The sequence below is a fragment of the Felis catus genome, chromosome E3 (genome assembly GCF_018350175.1).
Source record: "Felis catus isolate Fca126 chromosome E3, F.catus_Fca126_mat1.0, whole genome shotgun sequence".
Classification (NCBI taxonomy): domain Eukaryota; kingdom Metazoa; phylum Chordata; class Mammalia; order Carnivora; family Felidae; genus Felis; species Felis catus.
In genome coordinates, this window is record NC_058383.1 from 7,780,723 (window position 1) to 7,800,759 (window position 20,037).

Genomic DNA, 20,037 nt, shown 5'->3' on the forward strand with positions numbered 1-20,037 from the left:
AAGCAGGAGCAAGGTCTCAAACACATCTTTTTGTCTTGCAAAAGTCAGCTGACTTGACAAAAGAAGGCACCGATGGCTTGAATGAGATATCTTTAGTATCACAGAACTGGTAAGGATGTGAAGGAATATATATAACCATCTGTATTTGTAGGACTTTGGGACTGGGACTTTCATCAGCCCCGTTTGATAGGTCAGGGCACTGAGGCTCAGGACTGAGACCTCTTTCCAAGCTTTGAGAGGCCAGCCAGCCTTGGACTCCTGCTCTAGACAGCTTGCCCGGATGCTTCCTAGAAGCCCCAAAGGCTGAGCTGCAAATCTGAAGAGCCATCATTCTGGGGGATAGCTCTATTTCAGAGCTCTTAAGAATTCTGCCACGCAGACTAACCTATATCACAGGTCAGAGACAAAAACAACAAAAAGGATGTCAAAGTGCATGGCCTGTCCTGCACAACATACCAGGTGCCCGAAAGTTCCATTTCTGGGTTTTCAGAGTCCTGGAAAGTGATGAGTGGGGAGAGAAGACCCCCAGATTTCTTGCTTCGTGTGCCCCCATAAAATTCCAGACCACGAACAAATACTGGCTTCTAGAAGTAGCGGGATTGTGAGAGGAAGGCAACTCGCCTCTGCCAGCACCTTCCCGGCCTCCAGACCCAGCTGCCTCGCAGGAACTGGCACCCCCAGCTCTGAACCCCCCCCACCTTGGCCCGAGAACGGGACGCCCCCCTCTCCCACCCCCAGGGAGCGTCGGAGGCCCCCAGCCTTTCCCAGAATGGCACCCCTCCCGCGGGTGCGCACCCAGCGGCACCTCCCACAACCCGGGCTCGGACGCGCAGACCGGTGCCCCGCTCCGCGCCTGCGGCCGCTGTGCTCCCGCCCCGACGAACCCCCGACCCAGGCGTCCTGCCCCGGTCTGACCCCTCTGGCCCCTACCTCCGGCGACCCCTCACGCACACAGCCTGCCCCCCACCCCCACACACGCACGCACACATGCTGATAACAGCCCCGACCCCCGGCCGAGCCGCAGTCCCCGGGCCAACCCCGACCGGTCGCCGCGCGCCAGTCCTCGCGGACCGTGGCCAGCAGTCCTGCGCTCGCTGTGCGCGACCCCGGCTCGGCGGTCCCCGGACGGTGGCCCCTTCCTTCAGGGCGTGAGGCCGGCCCTGCCCCGCCGCGCTTCCCGGGATGAGGGCTCCCGGCAAGGGCGCCGGCCGAGCCCCTGGTCGCTGAGGGGCCGGGGGAGGCGCGGAGATGGGGTCGTGCGGTGAGTACCCGCCGGCTGGAGGAGTACCCGTCGGCTGGAGGAGCCCCCGCCCGCCTGGGCCCCTGTTTGAGCAGGAATTTACCGCTGGGGCTAGTGGCCCCGAGGTGGCCGGGTTCAAGGACCGACAACTTGCCAAGGACCCCGGAAGGGCAAGGGGGGTGGGGCAGCCTCCACGTGCCGGCAGGGCTCCCGGAGCCGCCGGGAAAAGGTGAAATCTGACCCGGGCACGGGGACGCGGTTTGCGGGTTCGGGGGGAAGAGGGGCGGCTCCGTGCGTGGGGAGGAAGCTGATACCTGGGTCTTGGAGCAATCCCCGGGATCTGCGAGAGGGGAAGCCTCTGTCACACCGGGATTGAAGTTTGCCCGGGAGAAGGGGATGCCGGTAGTTTGGGGGGTGGGGTGTGCTCACCGCGGCGGCGGCGGGGATTGAATGAAGGCCAAGGAGGCAGAACCCGAGCGCGGGGAAGGTTCGGGGTGGGAGCGACAAGCTGGGGGCAGAGGAACGGGATGTGTGAACCTGCTCCTCCAAACACACTCAGCCTGGCACTCTTTTCTAGAATGTCCTGCCCTGCTGCTTCTGCTATCTTTGCTGCTGCTTCCCCTGGGCCTCCCAGTCCTGGGCGCCCCCCCTCGCCTCATCTGTGACAGCCGAGTCCTGGAGAGGTACATTCTGGAGGCCAGGGAGGCCGAAAATGTCACGGTGAGGCCCCCTCCACAAAACATTCCACAGAACTCACTCTCAGGAGTCCTGGGGGGGGGGGGGTCCTCCAAGATCCAGGAAGCTGAGCCCCTTCCTGGCACTTGGTTCAGGGAGGTGGGAAGCCAGAACCCCCAGTAACAATGATAAAAGTGGTACCCCCAATGCATACCTGGAAGCTAGGTAAGGCCCTCGGGGAGCCTGACTCGGGGGTCGTGCATTTCAGATGGGCTGTGCTGAAGGCTGCAGCTTCAGTGAGAATATCACTGTCCCAGACACCAAGGTCAACTTCTATACCTGGAAGAGGATGGACGTGAGTTTATGTTTTCCTTCTTCTTGGGGGTCTCATTTTGGGAACCTGTTGGGGTGGGAGGGAGAATGATAGAAGGAGGTGAGGGCTGAATGCAGTATGTCCATTCATTTGTTCCTTTCTTCATTCATTCATTCATTCATTCATTCAACAAAACTGATTCCATGCCTTCCTTTGCTCAGCTTGGTGCTTGGGGTTGCTAAGACGGAGGGGCTGGCTTGGGCTGCTGACTCCAAGTGTCCACTCCCTTTAGGTCGGGCAGCAGGCTGTGGAAGTCTGGCAGGGCCTCGCCCTGCTCTCAGAAGCCATCCTGCGGGGCCAGGCCCTGCTGGCCAACTCCTCCCAGCCATCTGAGACCCTGCAGCTGCATGTGGATAAAGCCGTCAGCAGCCTGCGCAGCCTCACCTCCCTGCTTCGGGCACTGGGAGCCCAGGTGCGTAGGTGGGGGGGCCTCACTTCACTCTGCCCTTTCTGTAAAATGGGAGAAGGACCCCTGCCAAGAAATACTGAGGGTCTCATCCCCCTTCCGATCCTAGCCTGAATCCCATCTCCCTCCAGGGGCCCCGGCACTGCGGTAACCTTCTGTTCTCTCCTTGGCAGAAGGAAGCCACCTCCCTTCCAGAGGCAACCTCTGCTGCTCCACTCCGAACATTCACTGTCGATACTTTGTGCAAACTTTTCCGAATCTACTCCAACTTCCTGCGGGGAAAGCTGACGCTGTACACAGGGGAGGCCTGCCGAAGAGGAGACAGGTGACCAGGTGCTCCTACCCCGGGCATGTCCACCACCTCACTTACCACCAATGCCTGTGCCACGCCCTCTGCACCACCACTCCTGACCCCTGTCGGGGGTGATCAGCTCAGCACCAGCCTGTCCCACGGACACTCCACGGCCAGTGGTGACATCGCAAGGGCCAGAGGAACTGTCCAGAGCGCAACTCAGATCTAAGGATGTCACAGGGCCAGCCTGAGGCCCCGAAGCAGGAGGAATTTGGAGGAAATCAGCTTAAACTTGGGGATGGAGCCTTGCTGGGGAGAAACCGAAACCCATCTTGGTGCCCTGCCAAACCGTGATGCCGGGACAAGGTGGAGGGCCGATACCTCTTCGTGCACCCATCAGGCAGGGATAGGAGGGACCGGAGAATTTAGGTGGCGAGCCATGAATTCTCCAGGTCTCATGGGCACTCCCATGATAGTAAGAGCCCGCCGGACGAAGGGTGGTGGGAGCCAGGGAGATGGGATGGGGGCTGGCCCCTGGCTCTCAGTGGGTCCACATCTTGTGTATTTTTCAATCTCACCGGCAAGAACTGAAACCACAACATGGCTCTTGGCTTTTCTGTTTTCCCCTGGAGCGCCCCACTTCCCTGGCCCTGCTCCCACCCTGGCAGCAGGCAGCAGTCCTGGGAAACTAGAGCTGGAGGGGGTCAGGCCCTACGTGCTGCCTCGCATGGCCTGTCTGACCTCTTGACCCCACTGGGCCTGAGGCCACAAGCTCTGCCCACGCTGGTCAATAAGGTGGCTCCATTCAAGGCTATTCCTCAGTAGGCAGCTGGCAACTCTCTTTAGTGAGTTACAGCCGCCATCAAGGAAACAGGAGCCAGGAGGAAGAGTCCCTTTGGTGGCTGGGGACAGCTCCCAGTCCTGTATACTAGACCCTTATTATTTCTCACTTCTTCTCTGTGGTGCCTTTGGCTAAAACCACATTCCCAGTATCTGCCCTTGCCACCTCTAAATCCCGCTGCCCTCTTTCCTTGCCGGGGATGGTCACTATTAATGCTCTACCCTGTAACTCACAGAAGGAGCCACCTTCCCCGACAAGGGTCTCACTGAGCATGGCTCTTCCAGGTGGTTCCCTTACTCGACTTCATTTGATTCCTTGCACAACTCTATGAGAAAGTGTCCACTGTCATTCCCATCGAACAGGTGAAGAAATAAAGTCACTGCCAAGGTCAAGACAACAGGAACCCCCAATTCCCCCAGCACTGACCCCCCTTCCCTCTTCTGCTTGTTCCTTCCACAGAATCCCTACCTGCTCCCTGCTTCCCCGGGATATGGGACACAGAACAAACGGCCTCCACTCTCCATCCCTACGTCTAATTTTACTCATTACTCTGACAATCAACTTCAAATTCCTTCCCAGACATAATGCTTCCGCTGTAAAGTACCGCCCAGGAGAGACCAGTGCAGACAGCAAAAGATGACACAAAACTGCATCAGGATCCAGATCCCGGCCATAAACATATATGGGAGGATCAGTCTCTCTGTTTCTATCACAAAACAGAGAAGTCAGGCTGCACCCCTGAAAATATGCAAAAGAGAGAGAAGTTTTGCAATCTGTAGCAGGAAAAATTAGGGGTAGGTTGCAGGATTGGAGGGTATTTGTGAAGTATAGAAGCGTGATGGGGGCAGGGGTGGGACGAATCCACAGAGGGGTGGATCCAAAGGAGAATTTTCACCTGGCCAATCCAGCTCCTGGGGTACAGTGCCCTCTTCAGGCCCCACTAGGAAATGCTAAACAAATTGGCCTGCAAAAGAACCCTTAAGGCTCCGATCTTGGCACATTTCAATAGAAGTTTGCAGGGGCGCCTGGGTGGCTCAGTTGGTTGAGCATCCGACTTCGGCTCAGGTCACGATCTCACGTCCGGTCCGTGAGTTCTTCGAGCCCCGTGTCGGGCTCTGGGCTGATGGCTCAGAGCCTGGAGCCTGCTTCCGATTCTGTGTCTCCCTCTCTTTCTGCCCCTCCCCCGTTCATGCTCTGTCTCTGTCTCAAAAATAAATAAACGTTAAAAAAAATTTTTTAAAAATAAGTTTGTATTGCGGTTTCCACAGATGGCATCTGGTTCTCACTCCGCTGCTGTGAATCAGGAAGGGAGGAATCTGTCTTTCTCTCTGGCAGAACTGAAGTCAAGAGGGTTGTCCTGAAATCCAAGGAATGCAGCTAATAATGGCAGCTGGGACCTGAACACAAGGTTGAGGACTCAACCCCCAAGCACATCTTAGCCTGATCTGGTACCTAGCTAGTTAAGGGACCCCAACTATATGACCTGGGCCAGTATGTTAAAACATTCAAAACATATGGGGCACCTGAGTGGCTCAGTTGGTTAAGTATCTGACGTTGGCTCAGGTCTTGATCTCATGGCTCGTGAGTTCAAGGCTTGCGTCGGGCTCTGTGCTGACAGCTTGGAGCCTGGAGCTTCCTTCAGATTCTGTGTCTCTTTCTCCTTTTCTCTCTCTGCCCCTCCCCCACTAGCACTCTGTCTGTCTGCCTGTCTGTCTCTCTCTCCCAAAAATAAAAAAACTTAAAAAAAAACCCACATAACTCATTTATTCCACACTTAACGGAGTGCCTACTGGGTGCCAGCTTCTGTGCTGAGTGCTTAGAAAAACATGAAATGATCATCTGCGCCACTCACAGCCCAGGTGTCCTCCGAGAAAGCGGGCATTCCCCACTGGAGACAAAAAGACAGGAGCTCATAAACGTGGACAGAGCCGGCTTTGTAGGTCACTGTATGGACAGGCCCCGATGGGAAGGACCTGGTGAAGGCTCAAGTCCCTGCGAAGCAACATAGATACCCAAGGAGGGAGGGTGTCTCCAGATTCCAGATGTTTTTCAGGCACAGGCAGGGAGTGTGAACTCTCTTCTGTACTATTACGATGATGATTCACAACTTATTAAACTCTGGCACCGGCATGACCTGCTGTGATTCTCACCACCAATCCACGAAACAGGAGGACCTTCAGTATCATCCCCGTTTGCCGGATGGGGAGAATGAAACTTAAGTCCCACCAGGTAAACGACAGCCAGCCAGCTCCTCTGACTTCCTGGCAGGACAGGAGCCAGCACAGCCCAGTTCTGAGTCAGCGGGTTACATAATTGTTTAATGGCACTGCCTTGTGTTTGTAGAGTGCTTTGCGATTTACAAGGTGCTTTCTCGGGGCATTTTCTTATTTGCTCTCCTAACCGAGGGAGGAAGGCAGAGACGGTAGAGGATCTCCATTTTGCAGAGGAAGAAACCAAGGTTCAGAGAGATTATGGGCCATGCCCAGGCCGTAAGACACTGAGAGGAAGATAAGGACCAGGATCCAGGTTCTCTGACCCTGGTTCCCTCTTCTGCCCCAAGCGGGGACCACAGGGAAAGGAGCGTAGAGGGAGTAGCTGGAGGAGAGGGAGCACTTCTGGGTCAATGAGGCTTTAGGCCCATCCATCTCTCACTATCAACTCCTCCCTGCTCCATCCCCTGCCTGGGGTTCCTCCTTCCTCCCTAGATGGGCAGAAGTTACCTCCCACCCTTCCCAAGACCCAAGTCTCCAGCACTGGAGGCCAACTCAGTCGCCTCCAGCAGCCGGAGACCCCACCTTGACTGCCACCTATTGGCCCAAACCTTCTCCCTGGGCCTGAGCATCAGGCTGCCTGACCCCAGCTCACAGGTCACCTAAGATGTTCCTGGAACTGCTCAGAATCCTCTTCTCACCAAAGAAGACAAGTGTTGCTGGAGTTGAGTTGGCAACATTAGACATTGCAACCTGAGCTGAATGTTAACTACGTTTTTTGTTTTTTTTTTTCCGTAGCTGGTCAAGGTTAATTCCTCTAAAATTCCATCATAAAACTGTGACATTATGAAAGATTACTGGCAACAGAAAAGCAGGCAGGAGTATGGTTTCCCAACTTATATGAGTCATGCCCAAATGTCCATGAACTCTCTCTTCTTGATTTTTAAAAATTGATTAGGAAAAAAATTACATGACCCACACACAATTCCTGCTTTAAAACAAAACAAAATAAAACAAAATTTAGCCGTGCTAGTCTCTCCATTTTACAGAAGCACACACTAAGGACCAGAGAGGGTGAGTAAAGTGTCCAAGGAAACACAGTGAAGCCAAGACCGGCTTTACTTCTCTGGAGTGGTTCCCAGGGTTTCTACATGCCAGGGTCTCTCACACCTATCCCTGCAGCTGCTAGGCTGGTCAAGCCACAAGCCCTCTGGGTCCTTGTGCACTCATGACTCCCCAAAATGCAGAGCCCGGGGGCTCCCTCCCACATCGCCGGCCCTTCCTGTCCTGACTTGTGAACCAACCCCCACCCCCGGACAGGTTGGAAGCTGAGATTGTCCAGCTCTGTGGCGCCAAAGAGAGGTCAGCAAAAGCAGCCCTCGGAGGACTTATTGCCCAACCAGGAGGGGCTGTGGATCAATTGACTTCTGTTGCTCTTCCCCGGGTTAACCATTTCCTGGCGCTGTCCCTCTCTTGACTGCTCTCCTAACCTGGTATGGAGAAAGGGTAGATCAGGGTTTGGGCTGGGCATCCATTACATCCCCCACTTTGATGAAAAGGGGCAGAGGATTGCTCTCTCCCCAGATCGGACCCCTACACAGTCCCTTTGGGTTCATGTGGGCAGGAATCCCCAGGACTGCTAAGGGGGTTAGGACTTCCCTCTTCGATGTACCCCTGGGCATAGATTTTTTTTTTAAGTTTTTTACAGTTTATTTATTTTGAGAGAGAGAGAGAGAGAGAGAACACGCTCATGAGTGGGGTAGGGGCAGAGAGAGAGGGAGAGAGAATCCCAAGCAGGCTCCTTGCTGTCCACACAGAACCCAACGTGTGGCTCAATCCCACAACCATGAAATCATGACCTGAGCTGAAACCAAGAGTCAGATGCTCTACCGACTGAGCCACGCCGGGCATAGATTTGATGATAGGGAATGGGGGGCTGCCAAGGTGAAGGGAGTGAAACTGAAGGTTTTTAGAAACCCGGGTGTGGTAGGATATGGGAAGTCTGGACAGGAGAGGCCAGCTCGCTGCTGACCAGCCCTCCAGCCTAGATACGGCTCCGTATGTGCGGTGGGAGTCAACAGCCTTTTCAAAAGGGGCAAAACCACCCTTCCGCTGCAGTCTTATGTAGGATTGCCATTTATGAAACAGGTCAAAGCAGAGCTGCTCTGGCTGGGGTGGGGGTGGGGGTGGGGCCCTGACCTCCTCTGGATGCTCCCAACACAACTGTGGGAGTCTGCAGGCCACACTGTGGGGACCGCCGGAGCCATGCTCTTGGGCCGGACAGTGGACTTCATTTCCGAAGAGCTCAGTTTCAACACATGGAAAACGAGGACAATAGTTGTGCAATGAAGAGGACACGAGGTGCGGTTAGATTAGCCCACAAGCACCGCTGTTCCTGGCTCCTGGAAAGTTCTCCCCACTCCTGCTGTCTCGATGTTACTGTCCAGCTGCACCATCATCCCTCACCCTCCACAGCCTCCTCTCCTCTCTCTCCAGCTCCAACCAGCCTCTCTTTGGTCCTTATCTGCCGAGGCTGCCACAGAAGCCTTTGGAGAATGTACGTGGGATCAAGTCACCCTGGTGGCTTAAAAACTTTTAGTGGCCCTTCAAAGCTATGGCATCCAAGGTCCTCCAAGCCAGGGACCCTGCCTCTCCGCACCCTCCCCCCCCGCCACCCCCACACCATTCTTCAAAAAAGTGTCATGCTCCCTCTAAGCTTGGAACATTCTCCCTTCCTGGATGTGTCTTCCCATCTTGTCTGATTACCACCTCTTTGTGGTTTAGAAAGTCTCTAAACCTGTGTCGGCAAGGTCTCCCCTGTCCCTTCCCAGAGGTGGCTCATCCCTCCTGTTGTCTGCATTCTGGACTCTTCCGGCCTCTTTCATTTAATAACATACGCAGGATCCCTTTCCACTATCACAGCATACAGCTCTACCCCCATTCTTTATTTTTTCCTTAAGCCAGGAATAAACTTTAACAAAGTGTAATAACATCAATTAATATTTTTAAATTATTTTTTGACTGTGGTAACATACTCAACATAAAATTTGTCATCTTAACCATTCAAATTCTTAAAAAATTCTTTTGTTTTTTTAAAATGTATTTATCTCTGTACCCCACATAGGGCTTGAACTCACGACCCCAAGATCAAGAGTCTCACACTCTTCCAACTGAGTCAGCCAGGCACCCCTCTTCTTAACCATTTTTAAGCGTGCAGTTCAGTGGCATTAAGTACATTCGCATTGTGACATCATCACCACTGGCCATCCACACAACCTTCACATCTTCCCTAGCTGAAATTCTGTCCCCATGAAACAAAAACTCCTTATTCCTGTCAACCACCATTCTATTTTCTGTCTCTACGAGTCTGACTACAGTAGGCATCTCCTATGAGCGGAATCATATGCTATTTGTCTTTCTGTGTCAGGCTTATTTCACTTAGCATAATGTCCTCAGTGTTGCAGCATGTGTGAGAATGTCCTTCATTTTAAAGGCTGAATGAGGGGCGCTTGGGTGGCTCAGCTGGTTAAATATCCGACTCCGGCTCAGGTCATGATCTCGCAGTTTGCGAGTTCGAGCCCCGCGTTGGGCTCTGTGCTGACAGTTGGGAGCCTAGAGCTTGCTTCAGATTCTGTGTCTCCCTCTCTCTGCCCCTCCCTTGTTCACACTCTGTCTCTCTCAAAAAATAAAAAAATTAAAAATAAACATTAAAAAAAAGGCTGAATGATATTGTATGTATGTGCCATATTTTTTGGCTTTGTGGACTTTGGGTCACCTTCACCTTTTGGCTATGGTGAATAATGCCACCATAAACATGGGTGACCAGGTTATCTATCTCTTCGTCTTTGCGTTCAATTCTTTTGGGTATACAGCCGGAAGTGGAATTGCTGGGCCCTATGGTAATTCTATTTTTAACTTTTGGAGGAGTGCCATTCTTTTTAATATGTACATAATATTCCTCCATGTGAAAAATAGTCCTTGACTATGATCCAACCGCATCTCTGCTGGCAAACGTTTGGGTAATCTCGGTTTTTTTTTTTCCTACTCTAATCAGTGCCACAATTACCATCTTTAAGATGTGCCCAGCTTTGTGCAAAAAGGCATTTCTATTACTATTTTGTGCAAATAGGTATTTCTGTGGGAAGACGCTTGGAAAGGTAAGGTGGGGTCAAAGTCGTGCATGTTAGGAAGTTTGAGAGTTTCAGATTACCTTCGAAGAAGTTTTCACCAACATAGAGTCTTAGCATCAATGTATTTGAGTGTGTCTACCCACATCCTGGCCAATGCCCAATGCCTTCAATCTCTTAAATGGTTGTCAGTGTGACAGTTGTAGTTTTGATTAGCATTTTCCTTATCGCTAGTGAAGCAGGACATCTTCTCCGATGCTTACTGGCCGGTGGTATGTCTTCCTCTGGGACTTGTCTTTTTCGATTCTTTGCCAGTAATGACCTGCCAGTCGTTTTCGCCATTGTTGCCAGCTATAGAATTTTAGATTTGAAATGATTTCCTGTTGGAATTCTGCAGACAATGTTCCACGGCCTCTTAGAACCCCTGGTTGCTATTGAAAAGCCTGATGCCATGCTGATTCCTGATCCTTAGTATGTGACCTGCTTCTTTCTATGTGAAAGTGGTTAGGGTCTTCTCTCCCCTCCTCCCCCAATACTCTGAAATCTCATGACAGACCTTCCATGGGTGTCTTTGCACCCATCATAAGAGACCCCTTTTCATCAAGAGACTTGTAGCTCAGTCCTATGAAGTCTTCTCATGTGGTTTTTCCGAAGTCCTTTCTTTCCCTTTGTTCTTTCTGATTTGCACTCTTTTGGTCGGATGCTAGACGTTCTGGACTGCTTCTCTAAGTCTTTCTCTTGGTCCTTCTCTCCTGCTCTCATCTCATTTCCTTTCACTGGATTTTAAATTTCCACCCTTGTAGTTTTCATTTCCCAGAGCGTCCTGGTGTTCTCTGTCTGGCTTTCATGGCATCCCCGGAAGGATGTCAAGCGAGGAGGGTCAGGGATAGATAAAGTAGCCCGCGCTCACTGTGCCTTCCCCTCTTCCCTAAGAGCCGCCTCTGAGGTCCCATATGGCTCCTCCAGTCTGGACTCTGGTGCTGCTGGTGGGGGCCGCCTGGGGCCAGGGCCACATGCCTGCCCCTGTCCGGTAAGCGGGGCTCAGGGGGTGATCTGGGGTGACTCTGGGGGAGAGTGAGGGGCAAAGCTGGAGGGGGCAAAAGGGTAACGATGAAGGGCACAGCCGTGGGGAGGAAGGGGATGATGAACAGGAACAGTGGGGAGAACCCCACGACCCAAGCGCCTAGAACTGAGTGAGTGTGAGCTCAGAGGACAGAGCCCAGATGTTAGAAAGAGCAAGAAGAGACGAGAAGAGAGGCTGGGCCTTCAAGAAACGGACCAAACCCAGGGCAAACCCAGCAGACAGGAGACTTCCGGTAGAGGCAGCAAGAAATGATAGATGGCTTGGTGTCCTGGAGCTTGTTTTGTGGGATTTGAGCAAGTAGAGCTTGTACGTGTATGGCAAAGGGCTATTCCGTTTGGCCTACACCATCTGGGGAGGCGCAGTGAGCTTCTCTGCGTTATTCCTAGGGCGAGGAGGGGCCATCCCTGTGTTATTCATCTGTATGTTCAGTGGCACGTAGCTAGGGCAGCGTGGGACCCAGGGTCCCCGCTCTAAGGGGAGAACTTAGGCTTCAGCACAAGAGGACCTCAGCTCGAAGGAAGGGGTTTCCCCAGGTGTAAACGCCGAGGCACTGCTTGAGAACTGCCATACACACGATCGGGTTCCTCCTCCAGGGAGGCTCCAACACAGGTCACAGAGGCACGGAGGGAACCAGTGAGGCGCTCCAAGGAGAGACACTCATTATCTTGTTTTATTTTTAGGAGATAGATGAGAATTTAACGTGAGGAGGTTGGGGGCCTTTTTTTTTTTTAATGTTTATTTTTTGAGAGAGAGAGCACAAGTTGGGGAGGGTCATAGAGAGAGAAGGAGACACAGAATCTGAAGCAGGCTCCAGGCTCTGAGCTGTCAGCACAGAGCCTGATGTGCAGCTCGAACCCACAAGCAGTGAGATCATGACTTGAGCCGAAGTCAGTCGCCCAACCGACTGAGCCACCCAAGCGCCCGGCCTTTCGAAAACCTTAAAGACAAGTAAATATATGTTCGCTGCCTACACTTTGGTGCAATATGAATCCCAAGAAATCCTTCATGAAGGACCACTCAGAAAGCTCACGATCAATGAGGTTTATGATTCTTGATGATGACAAGTATTACTTTTTTTTTCCCTTCTCCAACCCCAAGGAAGGGGAAGCCTTCAGAATGGAAGCCAGTTGCTCGCAACTCTAGGGATAACTGTGAGTTGGAAACCAGCACCACTCAGATCTTTCTCCTTCCCCAGGGCAGGGTGGCCACCTCAAGGGCCCTCTGGGCTGGGCGATGGCATCAACACATAGTGATGTGTGGAGGGCAGTCCTTGGATGAACAGAGGGTGGAGGGACCATGGAAGAGTGGAGTCCAAGCCCTACCTAGAAGATTCATAGTCAGATTAACAACAACAAAATGTATGCATCCAGACAAAGCCTGTCTGCCCAGATGAATCCACCCCCTGGACCTCAGTGTGCGACCCCTGTCCTAGAAGTCATTCTGCCCTGCCCCACCCCGCCCTGAATTTCTCCTACGAGATTCTTATTTCTCAGATTCTCTTTTCCAAATCTGTGCTCTGGACCCACATAGTGGCTGCCTTCTCTAAGCTAAGCAATCCTGCTAACCCCCGACCCCCAGTTTGGCTCTGGGGCTGGCCCTCTCCCCTCTCCTGGCCTCAGAGCGGCCCTTTCTTCCCAGCTGTTCTCACTCAGTGTGACTTTGAGGATAACTCCAACCCCCTCTGTGATTGGACCCAAGGGTCCACAGATGACGGGGACTGGACTCGAGCCAGTGGACCCTCCCCCACCGGCAGTACGGGTCCCCCCGGGGACTACCCCAACGGAGGTAAGGAAGCCTAAGGTTTAGGGAGACACCTAGGAGGTAGGCACGGGCAGACGCGGGTGCAGGGAGAAGGGAGGCAGCCGGAAGTGGACGCCTGGGCTCTGGGAAGGGGGTGGGAGGGCAGCCCTCAAGGCTGGGAGGGCCTCCTCATCATCCTGGGCTCTGCCTCCCGCAGAGGGCTACTACCTGCACATGGCATCAAGCACCTTCCACCGGGGCGGGGTGGCCCGCCTACGCAGCCCCCCCATATGGGAGCAAGGCCCCCTCTGCGTGCACTTCGCCTACCACCTGTTTGGGCTTTCGTGGGGCGCCGAGCTCAAACTACTGCTGCTCAGGGACACCAAGAAGAAGCGCCCCAGCCTGCTCTGGAAACATACTAACACCCAGAGCCCCTCCTGGATTCCCACCGCTGTCACCGTGCCTATGGGCCTTGCCCTGCCCAGTCAGGTGAGGGTGAGGCAGAGGGCAGAGCCTTGGGCCCCAGGGCGAATCTGGGTGGGTGGGGGCAGGAGGGGCTGGGACAAGGAGGGGGCGCCAGGGCTGGGCCACCCGAATTCAGGCAGGAAAAGTGGGGGCTGAGGCAAAGGAGCTGCGTGGTCCCCTCCTTTCTCCCACAGGTGATGTTTGAAGGAGTGAGGGGCAGCACGGCTTACCCGGACATCGCTCTGGATGCCATCTCCATCCACAGGGGCTCCTGCAATCGGAGTGAGCCCCTGTCCCTCCTTCTCTCTCTGCCTCCACCATCTGCCCAGCTCTGGCTTCCCTGTACTTCCACACCTCACACCTTTGAATCCTGAAGCACCTACACCTACGGAGAGGTTCCCTTTGAACACAGTTGTGGTAATAACTTTCCGAGAGTGACCAACCAAGTCCGGATTGCCCTGAACTGTCCCCATTTTTGCACAGAAAGCCCTGCATCTCAGGAATGCCTCAGTCCCTATGCAAAACTGGATGTCTGGTCACTCCAGCTGTTCCCCCAGATCCATCCCGAATCAGCCCTCTAAGCTGACATATAGAGATTCAAGGGGAGCAAACTCAAGTGAAGGAAAATTCCAGAAGCTGAGTCCAAGTAATTAACACTGGGCACAGGATTGTACTAGTGGCTCTCCACAAATGATCTAAAGTAAGATAGGCGGGTGCTGTCGTTCCCAGTTATAGATGAGGAAACTGAGGCTTGGGCAGGTTCTGTAACATGTCCCAGGAATAAGCCGTTGAGGAGTGGAATTGTATCTGGCTCCAAAGCCCACCGTGGCTCACAGTATTCTGACTCAGAATTGGGTCCCACAGTATTGGGACTCAGAATTCTGAGTATGCCCACACTGGGGCATACTTTTGAGAGCTGCATCCTTCTAGAACAAGCTAAATCCATCCTCCCTCCCCACCCCGCTCTTTCTCCCCTCAGTCTGCATGATGCAAATGTGCAGCTTTGACATTCCAAATGATCTCTGTGGCTGGAGCTGGATCCCGACAGCCTCTGGGGCCAAGTGGGTCCAGAAGAAGGGGTCGTCCGGGGTGCTGAAGTGGGGCCTGAGGACGATTTCTCTAGCCCTGGTGGTGAGTAATGACCACACTTCCATCCTTTGACTTTGTGGGCTTCTAGTGACCTCTGCAGGAGTTTATGATGTTTGCCTGACTACTGCACAGTAACTGCCGTGGGATGTAAGCCCCAGCAACCTCAAGCCTCGCTGAGCGCAAGTTACTCAGCAGAAAGCAAACTCCACACCCCAGCTTCCCCCACTGCCATCCCACAAACTCCACCGGGCAGACCCAACACAGCCTAGTCCTCACCTCCCTTCCCTGGCACCATTCATTCATGCATTCTTCATTCATTCATTCATCCATTCATTCAACAGGTACCTACTGAGCGCCTATGATGTGCCAGGTGCTGTCCCAGGCCCTTGAGATACATCAGCTTACAAAACAGACTAGGAGTGGCAGGGGGTGAGAGGAAGATGGTTCCTAAAACAAGAAATAAATTATAGTTATAGCAGGACTATTGAAAAATGAAAGTCAAACAAAATGAGGGGATTGGGAGTGCAGGAGTTAAGGCGGGGGGTGTTGTGAGTTTTAAACAAGGTGTCAGGGTAGGTCTCATTCAGGTCATATTCGAGCATAAACTTGAAGCAAGTGAAGGAGTGACGGAGTGAACATATAGAGGGGAAGAACATTCTAAGCAGAGGGGCCAGCCATGCAAAGGTCTTGAGGTAGCAGTGAGCTAGGAGGTAGGGGAGGTGCTGAGATACAAGAGGCCACCTAGCAAAGATAGAGAAGAGGAGCTTAGAGCAGTCCTAGGCAGGGCTGATGACTTGGGGCCTTGAAGGCCATGGTCAAGACTGTGGCTTTGATTCTATGTGGATGTGGATGGGGAGCCTTTGCAGGATTTGGAGCAGAGGAGTGACTAAATCTGACTTATGTTTAAAAGGATCACCTGGGTTTTTTTGTTTGTTTGTTTTTGTTTTTGTGTTGAGAATACGCTGAAGGGAACGGCCAAAGGCAGACGCAGAGAGGCCATTTAGAAAGCTTTTGCAATATGGCACCTGGGTAGCTCAGTCGGTTAAATGTCCGACTTCGGCTCAGGTCGTGATCTCATGGTTCGTGAGTTCGAGCCCTATGTCGGGCTCTGTGCTGACAGCTGAGCCTGGAGTCTGCTTCAGATTCTCTGCCTCCCTCTCTCTCTGCCCCTCCCCCACTCATGCACGTGTGCGTGCTCTCTCTCTAAAATAAACATATACATATGTATATAGTTACAAGGCTTTTGTAATAAGCCAGGCAATACGTTTCCTCTTCCATTGCATCCATGTCTGTCCGTAGCTTCTTTCCCACCATCTCTCTCTGTGCTCTTGGCTGGGCTTTTCTTTCCACGGATGACCCCTCCCTCCCTTCCTTCCCCCTTTCCACTTTCTCCCCCACCTCCCTCTCTCCCTTCCTTCCTTCCTTCCTTCCTTCCTTCCTTCCTTCCCTCCCTCCTTCCCTGTGCCTCTCTGCTCCTTTTCTCTCGCCCACAGCAGCTACCTCTCTTCCTGTCTTCTCCACACAACGTGCCTCTCCAGGCCTCACAGAGCACAGCCACGCACGCCAAGCTGTGCAGGTCAAACATGAGAACCCCGCTCCCTGATTTCTTTTCTAAATTCTCTTCTTTGTTCTCTGGCCCCTTGCATTTCTCCATTCTCAATCCTCTCCCTTCATTTTTCTGTCCTTTTCCTCTCCGTCTGCCCCCAGAAGCCCTTTCTGCTCACTCCAAATGCAAGATCTCCTTCCTCTGCGCTTTCTTGCTGTTCCTGCTGCCGGAGGTCCGCCTTCTAGAAAGACCCGGAGAACCTCCCCTTCCCTTCCGAAGCCCTGGAGATCAGGGCAGGGCCAGCCCATCTCCGCATCACCCCCGCCCCCCAGTATTAGCACCCCCAAGCCGAGCCCCCGTAGTTTCAGTAAATGTTGGTTGTTGTTTCCATTTTCTCTCTCCTCCTTTTTCCAGCTTGCTTCCTTCTATTTTTCCCTCTTTTCTTTTACTCCCACTTCTCCTTTCCACCAACCAGCTATCCCATTAGCGCCCTCCTGGCGTTTTCTTTCACCATTTACCACTTCCCTCCTTCCCCTTACCTCCTCCTTCCCTGATGTTTCCTCTCTTTTCTCTTCCCTCCCCTTCTGCCCTCTTTTCTGTCTCCCGGAGGCCGCCTTTCCAGGCCTGGTGCGTGCGCGCTCACCAGGCAGGACCGCTCGGGAGTCAAGACGGAGCGCGCCTGCGCAGCCTAACTTTTTTTCCCGGCTACCAGTTGCGTCACGGGGTGAAGTCTAGGTTGATTGGCTGCTTGAACTGCTGGAGGGGGTGGAGTGGGAAGATGCCGGCTTCTAGGCGTCAGACCAGTCTTCTCTCACCAGTTTGTGTGAATCAGCTCTGTCCCGTGGGTCCAGAAAAGGAAGAGGATATGACCCTGGGGGACTTAAAGCGTCACAACCCAAAGGACAAGGTTCTGGCTGCTGCTTCTGAGAGGATGCTGCGTTTCATATGGTGGTGCCTGCGCCCTTAACCAGTTTTGCCAAGCATTTCTGGAAAGTTCGAAGGCCTCGGACAGATGGAGGCCCACCTCATCGCTGGCCGATCCTAGGCAGCTGTTGGGGCTTCCCAGGCCCGGGACCCCTGCAGTCACAGGGTCCTATCCCTCAATTTCAGCCACCCCACCTAACTGGCCTTTTACTTTATAGGTGGCTTCTACATGCTCCTGGACCCCAAGAATGCAAAACCGCGGCAGAAATCTGTCCTCCTGAGCCCCCTGAGCCAGTCCTCTGGCTGTTTGAGCCTGTCCTTCCACTACATCCTCTATGGCCAGTCACCTGGTGCAGCCCTCGCCGTCTATGCTTCTGTCTTGGGTGAGACTGGCATTTGCAGGATTTATGCTTATCTCGTCTCCCAGGGTTGAATTGACAGGAAAATATGGGGCATCCCATATTTCTAGGGAAATCTAGGATATATGCAAGATTATTGTGTGGAGTAGAACTGGGAAGCTGGGAGAGTGCTGGCTTCTAGAAAAACAGATAAAAGTACCAGGAGAGTGAGAGAGAAGGATGTGCTTGCATTTGGGAGAGGGGGATACACTCCCAGTATTCCCTTAGCTACTCTTCTTTCTGAGTATAGGATTTTTTTTCCTAATTTAAAAATTGTTTATTTTTGAGAGACAGAGAGAGAGACAGAGCGTGAGCAAGGAAGGGACAGAGAAAGAGGGAGACACAGAATGTGAAGCAGGCTCCAGGGTCTGAGCTGTCAGCACAGAGCCCGACGTGAGGCTCGAGCTCACAGACCGTGAGATCATGACCTGAGCCAAAGTCAGACGCTTAACCCACGGAGCTACCCAGGCACCCCCTGAGTACAGGTTTGAGGTCATTTTCAGTCCCCTTAATAAGTCGTTTCTCTCTCTGATTCCTTTCATTTGCAGGCAGCATCAGGAAACACACTCTCTTCTCAGGACAACCTGGACCCAATTGGCAGCCTGTTACTGTCAATTACACAGCCCAGGGAGAAATTCAGGTACAGAGGAGCAAAGGTCAGGACCCCTTGCACAGGGTAGGCACTTCTGATATTGAAGTGGAGTGAGGGTCTGGGCGCTGGGAGCAGGGTGTCTGGGTTCCTGAATAGAGTAAAATTAGATGGTGGGGGGTGGTTTGGGCATTTGGGCTCTTTTTTCACTCCCAGTCCCCTTTCTCTCTCTTTCCCTTCAGTTCACTGTGGTGGGTGTGTTTGGAGAGACCCCAGAGCCAGCTGTGGCAGTGGATGCGATCAGCATTGCTCCCTGTGGGGGTGAGAGCAAGGCCCTGGGAGGAGCAGGGCCTCCACCAGATCATCAAAACGGGCAGTGGGGGTGGGGGGGTGGGAGGGCAAGATTGGGGAGAAATAGAGGGCATGGCCCAAATTTCTCACATCTCCCATTTTGATCCCCTAGAGAGCTTTCCTCAGTGTGACTTTGACGATGATGCCCATCCCTTCTGTGACTGGGCCCAGGCATCAGGGGATGGTGGACACTGGACCCGGGGAAGTAAAAATAGGCACATGCAGGGTACAGGCGCTTTTGGAGGTTCCCTTAATGGAGGTGAGGAGATTGAGGATCTCCCAAGCCAATGAATTACTGAATCCTCTCCCAGCTGGGGAGTTGGCTGGTAGGATTCCTGGGGGAAGATATTGTAGGTGGTGACGGTCAGCCGGCAGGTGTTTATTGGGAAGCCACCATGGGTCCGAGCTGGGGAGATGACAGAAATCGAACGGGTTGAAGATTCTCCTGCCTGTGGGGTCCCTGAAACCGCCAGAAAATCCAGGCAACTCACTTCACTGAGCCCGAGCCTTCAAAATCCACAACCTCATTTTCAGTTGAGACATTTACTGGTGCAGCCAGCAAAGGAATCTGGGTTGCTCGTTTGGTTTTCCCTTTCTTTCTGATCCTACCTTCTTCAGTTAGAAGTCCAAAACAAGTAGGAAAAAAAAAAAACCCCGCTTACAGCGTGGGGAGTTTGGGTGTTCGCGTCAAACCCTCGTTTGCGAGGTGTTGCTAGAGAAAACAACACGAGAGTGTCCTCGGGGTGGGGGTGGGGGTTGTCATCTTGCCTTTCTTTTGATTCCCTTCTTTTGCCCAGAAGGTCGCTATATCTATGTCCAGGCTGACAAGTTCTCTGAGGCAGGCCAGTCTTGCAGACTGGTGAGCCGGCCCTTCTGTGCCCCGAGTGCGATCTGTGTGGAGTTTGCTTACCACATGTACGGCCTAGGAGAGGGCGCTAAACTCAATCTCCTGCTGGAGAGTCCCGCAGGCAGTTTCCCGACTTCTCTCTGGCACCGCGATGGGTCTCAGAGCCCCGACTGGCTGAACACCTCCGTCACTATCCCTTCGGGGCATCAACAGCCCATGCAGGTGAGAGACAGAGTGGGCCCTGTGTGGGGCCCGGTGAGGGGGACATAGTACCCGGGGACAATCAGGGCTGAGGAGATGGGACGCTGGAAAGGGAGCAGAGCAGAGGTGAACTCAGTGTCCCTGAGAGGGATATCTGCATCCTGAAAAGGAGTGAGGGCAGAGTTGGACTGTTGAGCCTAGAACAAGGTGACCTTTTGGCAGAGGACAGGCTGTCTGGGAGAATCCTTGAGGTGCCATGGATTCAGCTGGACTTCTCTCTTCTCTGTCCTTCATTCCCTTCAGCTGATATTGGAGGCCATCAGAGGGACCAACACTGCCTTTGTTGTCGCTGTGGGTTTTATCTTGATCAATCACGGGACTTGTAGAGGTAAAACAAAACTCAAGGCCCCGGAAAGGGGGCGGTGCTCTGGGATGACCATCTGTCAGATGGCTGAAAATCAAGTTCTCTCCTGTGCTTGTATTTTCACACTGCTTTGTGTTCTACATTCTGCCTTCTCGGTGACATCAGGATGCTTGCGTGTGCGCATGTGACTTTGATGCAGTGAATTTCTGTGGCTAGATCCAGAATTCCTTACCCAGTAGATGGCGATCCTGAAGGGAGGACCCACATCCTATTCA

General features: G+C 53.1%; 2 protein-coding genes and 1 long non-coding RNA gene across 3 annotated transcripts in view; 2 read left to right on the plus strand and 1 right to left on the minus strand.

Moving 5' to 3' along the window:
• Positions 1 to 954: 954 nt before the first annotated feature.
• Positions 955 to 16,758, minus strand: LOC105261293. The gene is made up of 4 exons (XR_891202.4): positions 16,628 to 16,758; positions 14,892 to 14,989; positions 2,130 to 2,315; positions 955 to 1,748 (listed from the first exon to the last, which is right to left on the minus strand). It is a non-coding gene; the product is annotated as an uncharacterized LOC105261293 (long non-coding RNA).
• On the plus strand, positions 1,239 to 3,156 carry EPO (erythropoietin). Its single transcript, NM_001009269.1, is given in 5 exon segments — positions 1,239 to 1,261; positions 1,818 to 1,960; positions 2,184 to 2,270; positions 2,521 to 2,700; positions 2,868 to 3,156. Coding segments are annotated over 5 exon segments (579 nt in total). The 5' UTR covers positions 1,239 to 1,248; the 3' UTR covers positions 3,024 to 3,156.
• Positions 10,254 to 20,037, plus strand: part of ZAN (zonadhesin) — a 38,610-nt gene continuing 28,826 nt past the window's right edge. Inside the window, 14 exon segments of the mRNA XM_045048294.1 lie at positions 10,254 to 10,635; positions 11,098 to 11,194; positions 12,347 to 12,399; positions 12,887 to 13,033; positions 13,206 to 13,477; positions 13,648 to 13,735; positions 14,433 to 14,540; positions 14,543 to 14,584; positions 17,231 to 17,395; positions 17,959 to 18,050; positions 18,242 to 18,320; positions 18,463 to 18,609; positions 19,148 to 19,419; positions 19,702 to 19,786. Coding sequence (XP_044904229.1) covers positions 11,118 to 11,194; positions 12,347 to 12,399; positions 12,887 to 13,033; positions 13,206 to 13,477; positions 13,648 to 13,735; positions 14,433 to 14,540; positions 14,543 to 14,584; positions 17,231 to 17,395; positions 17,959 to 18,050; positions 18,242 to 18,320; positions 18,463 to 18,609; positions 19,148 to 19,419; positions 19,702 to 19,786 — 1,627 coding nt within the window. The 5' untranslated portion in view covers positions 10,254 to 10,635; positions 11,098 to 11,117.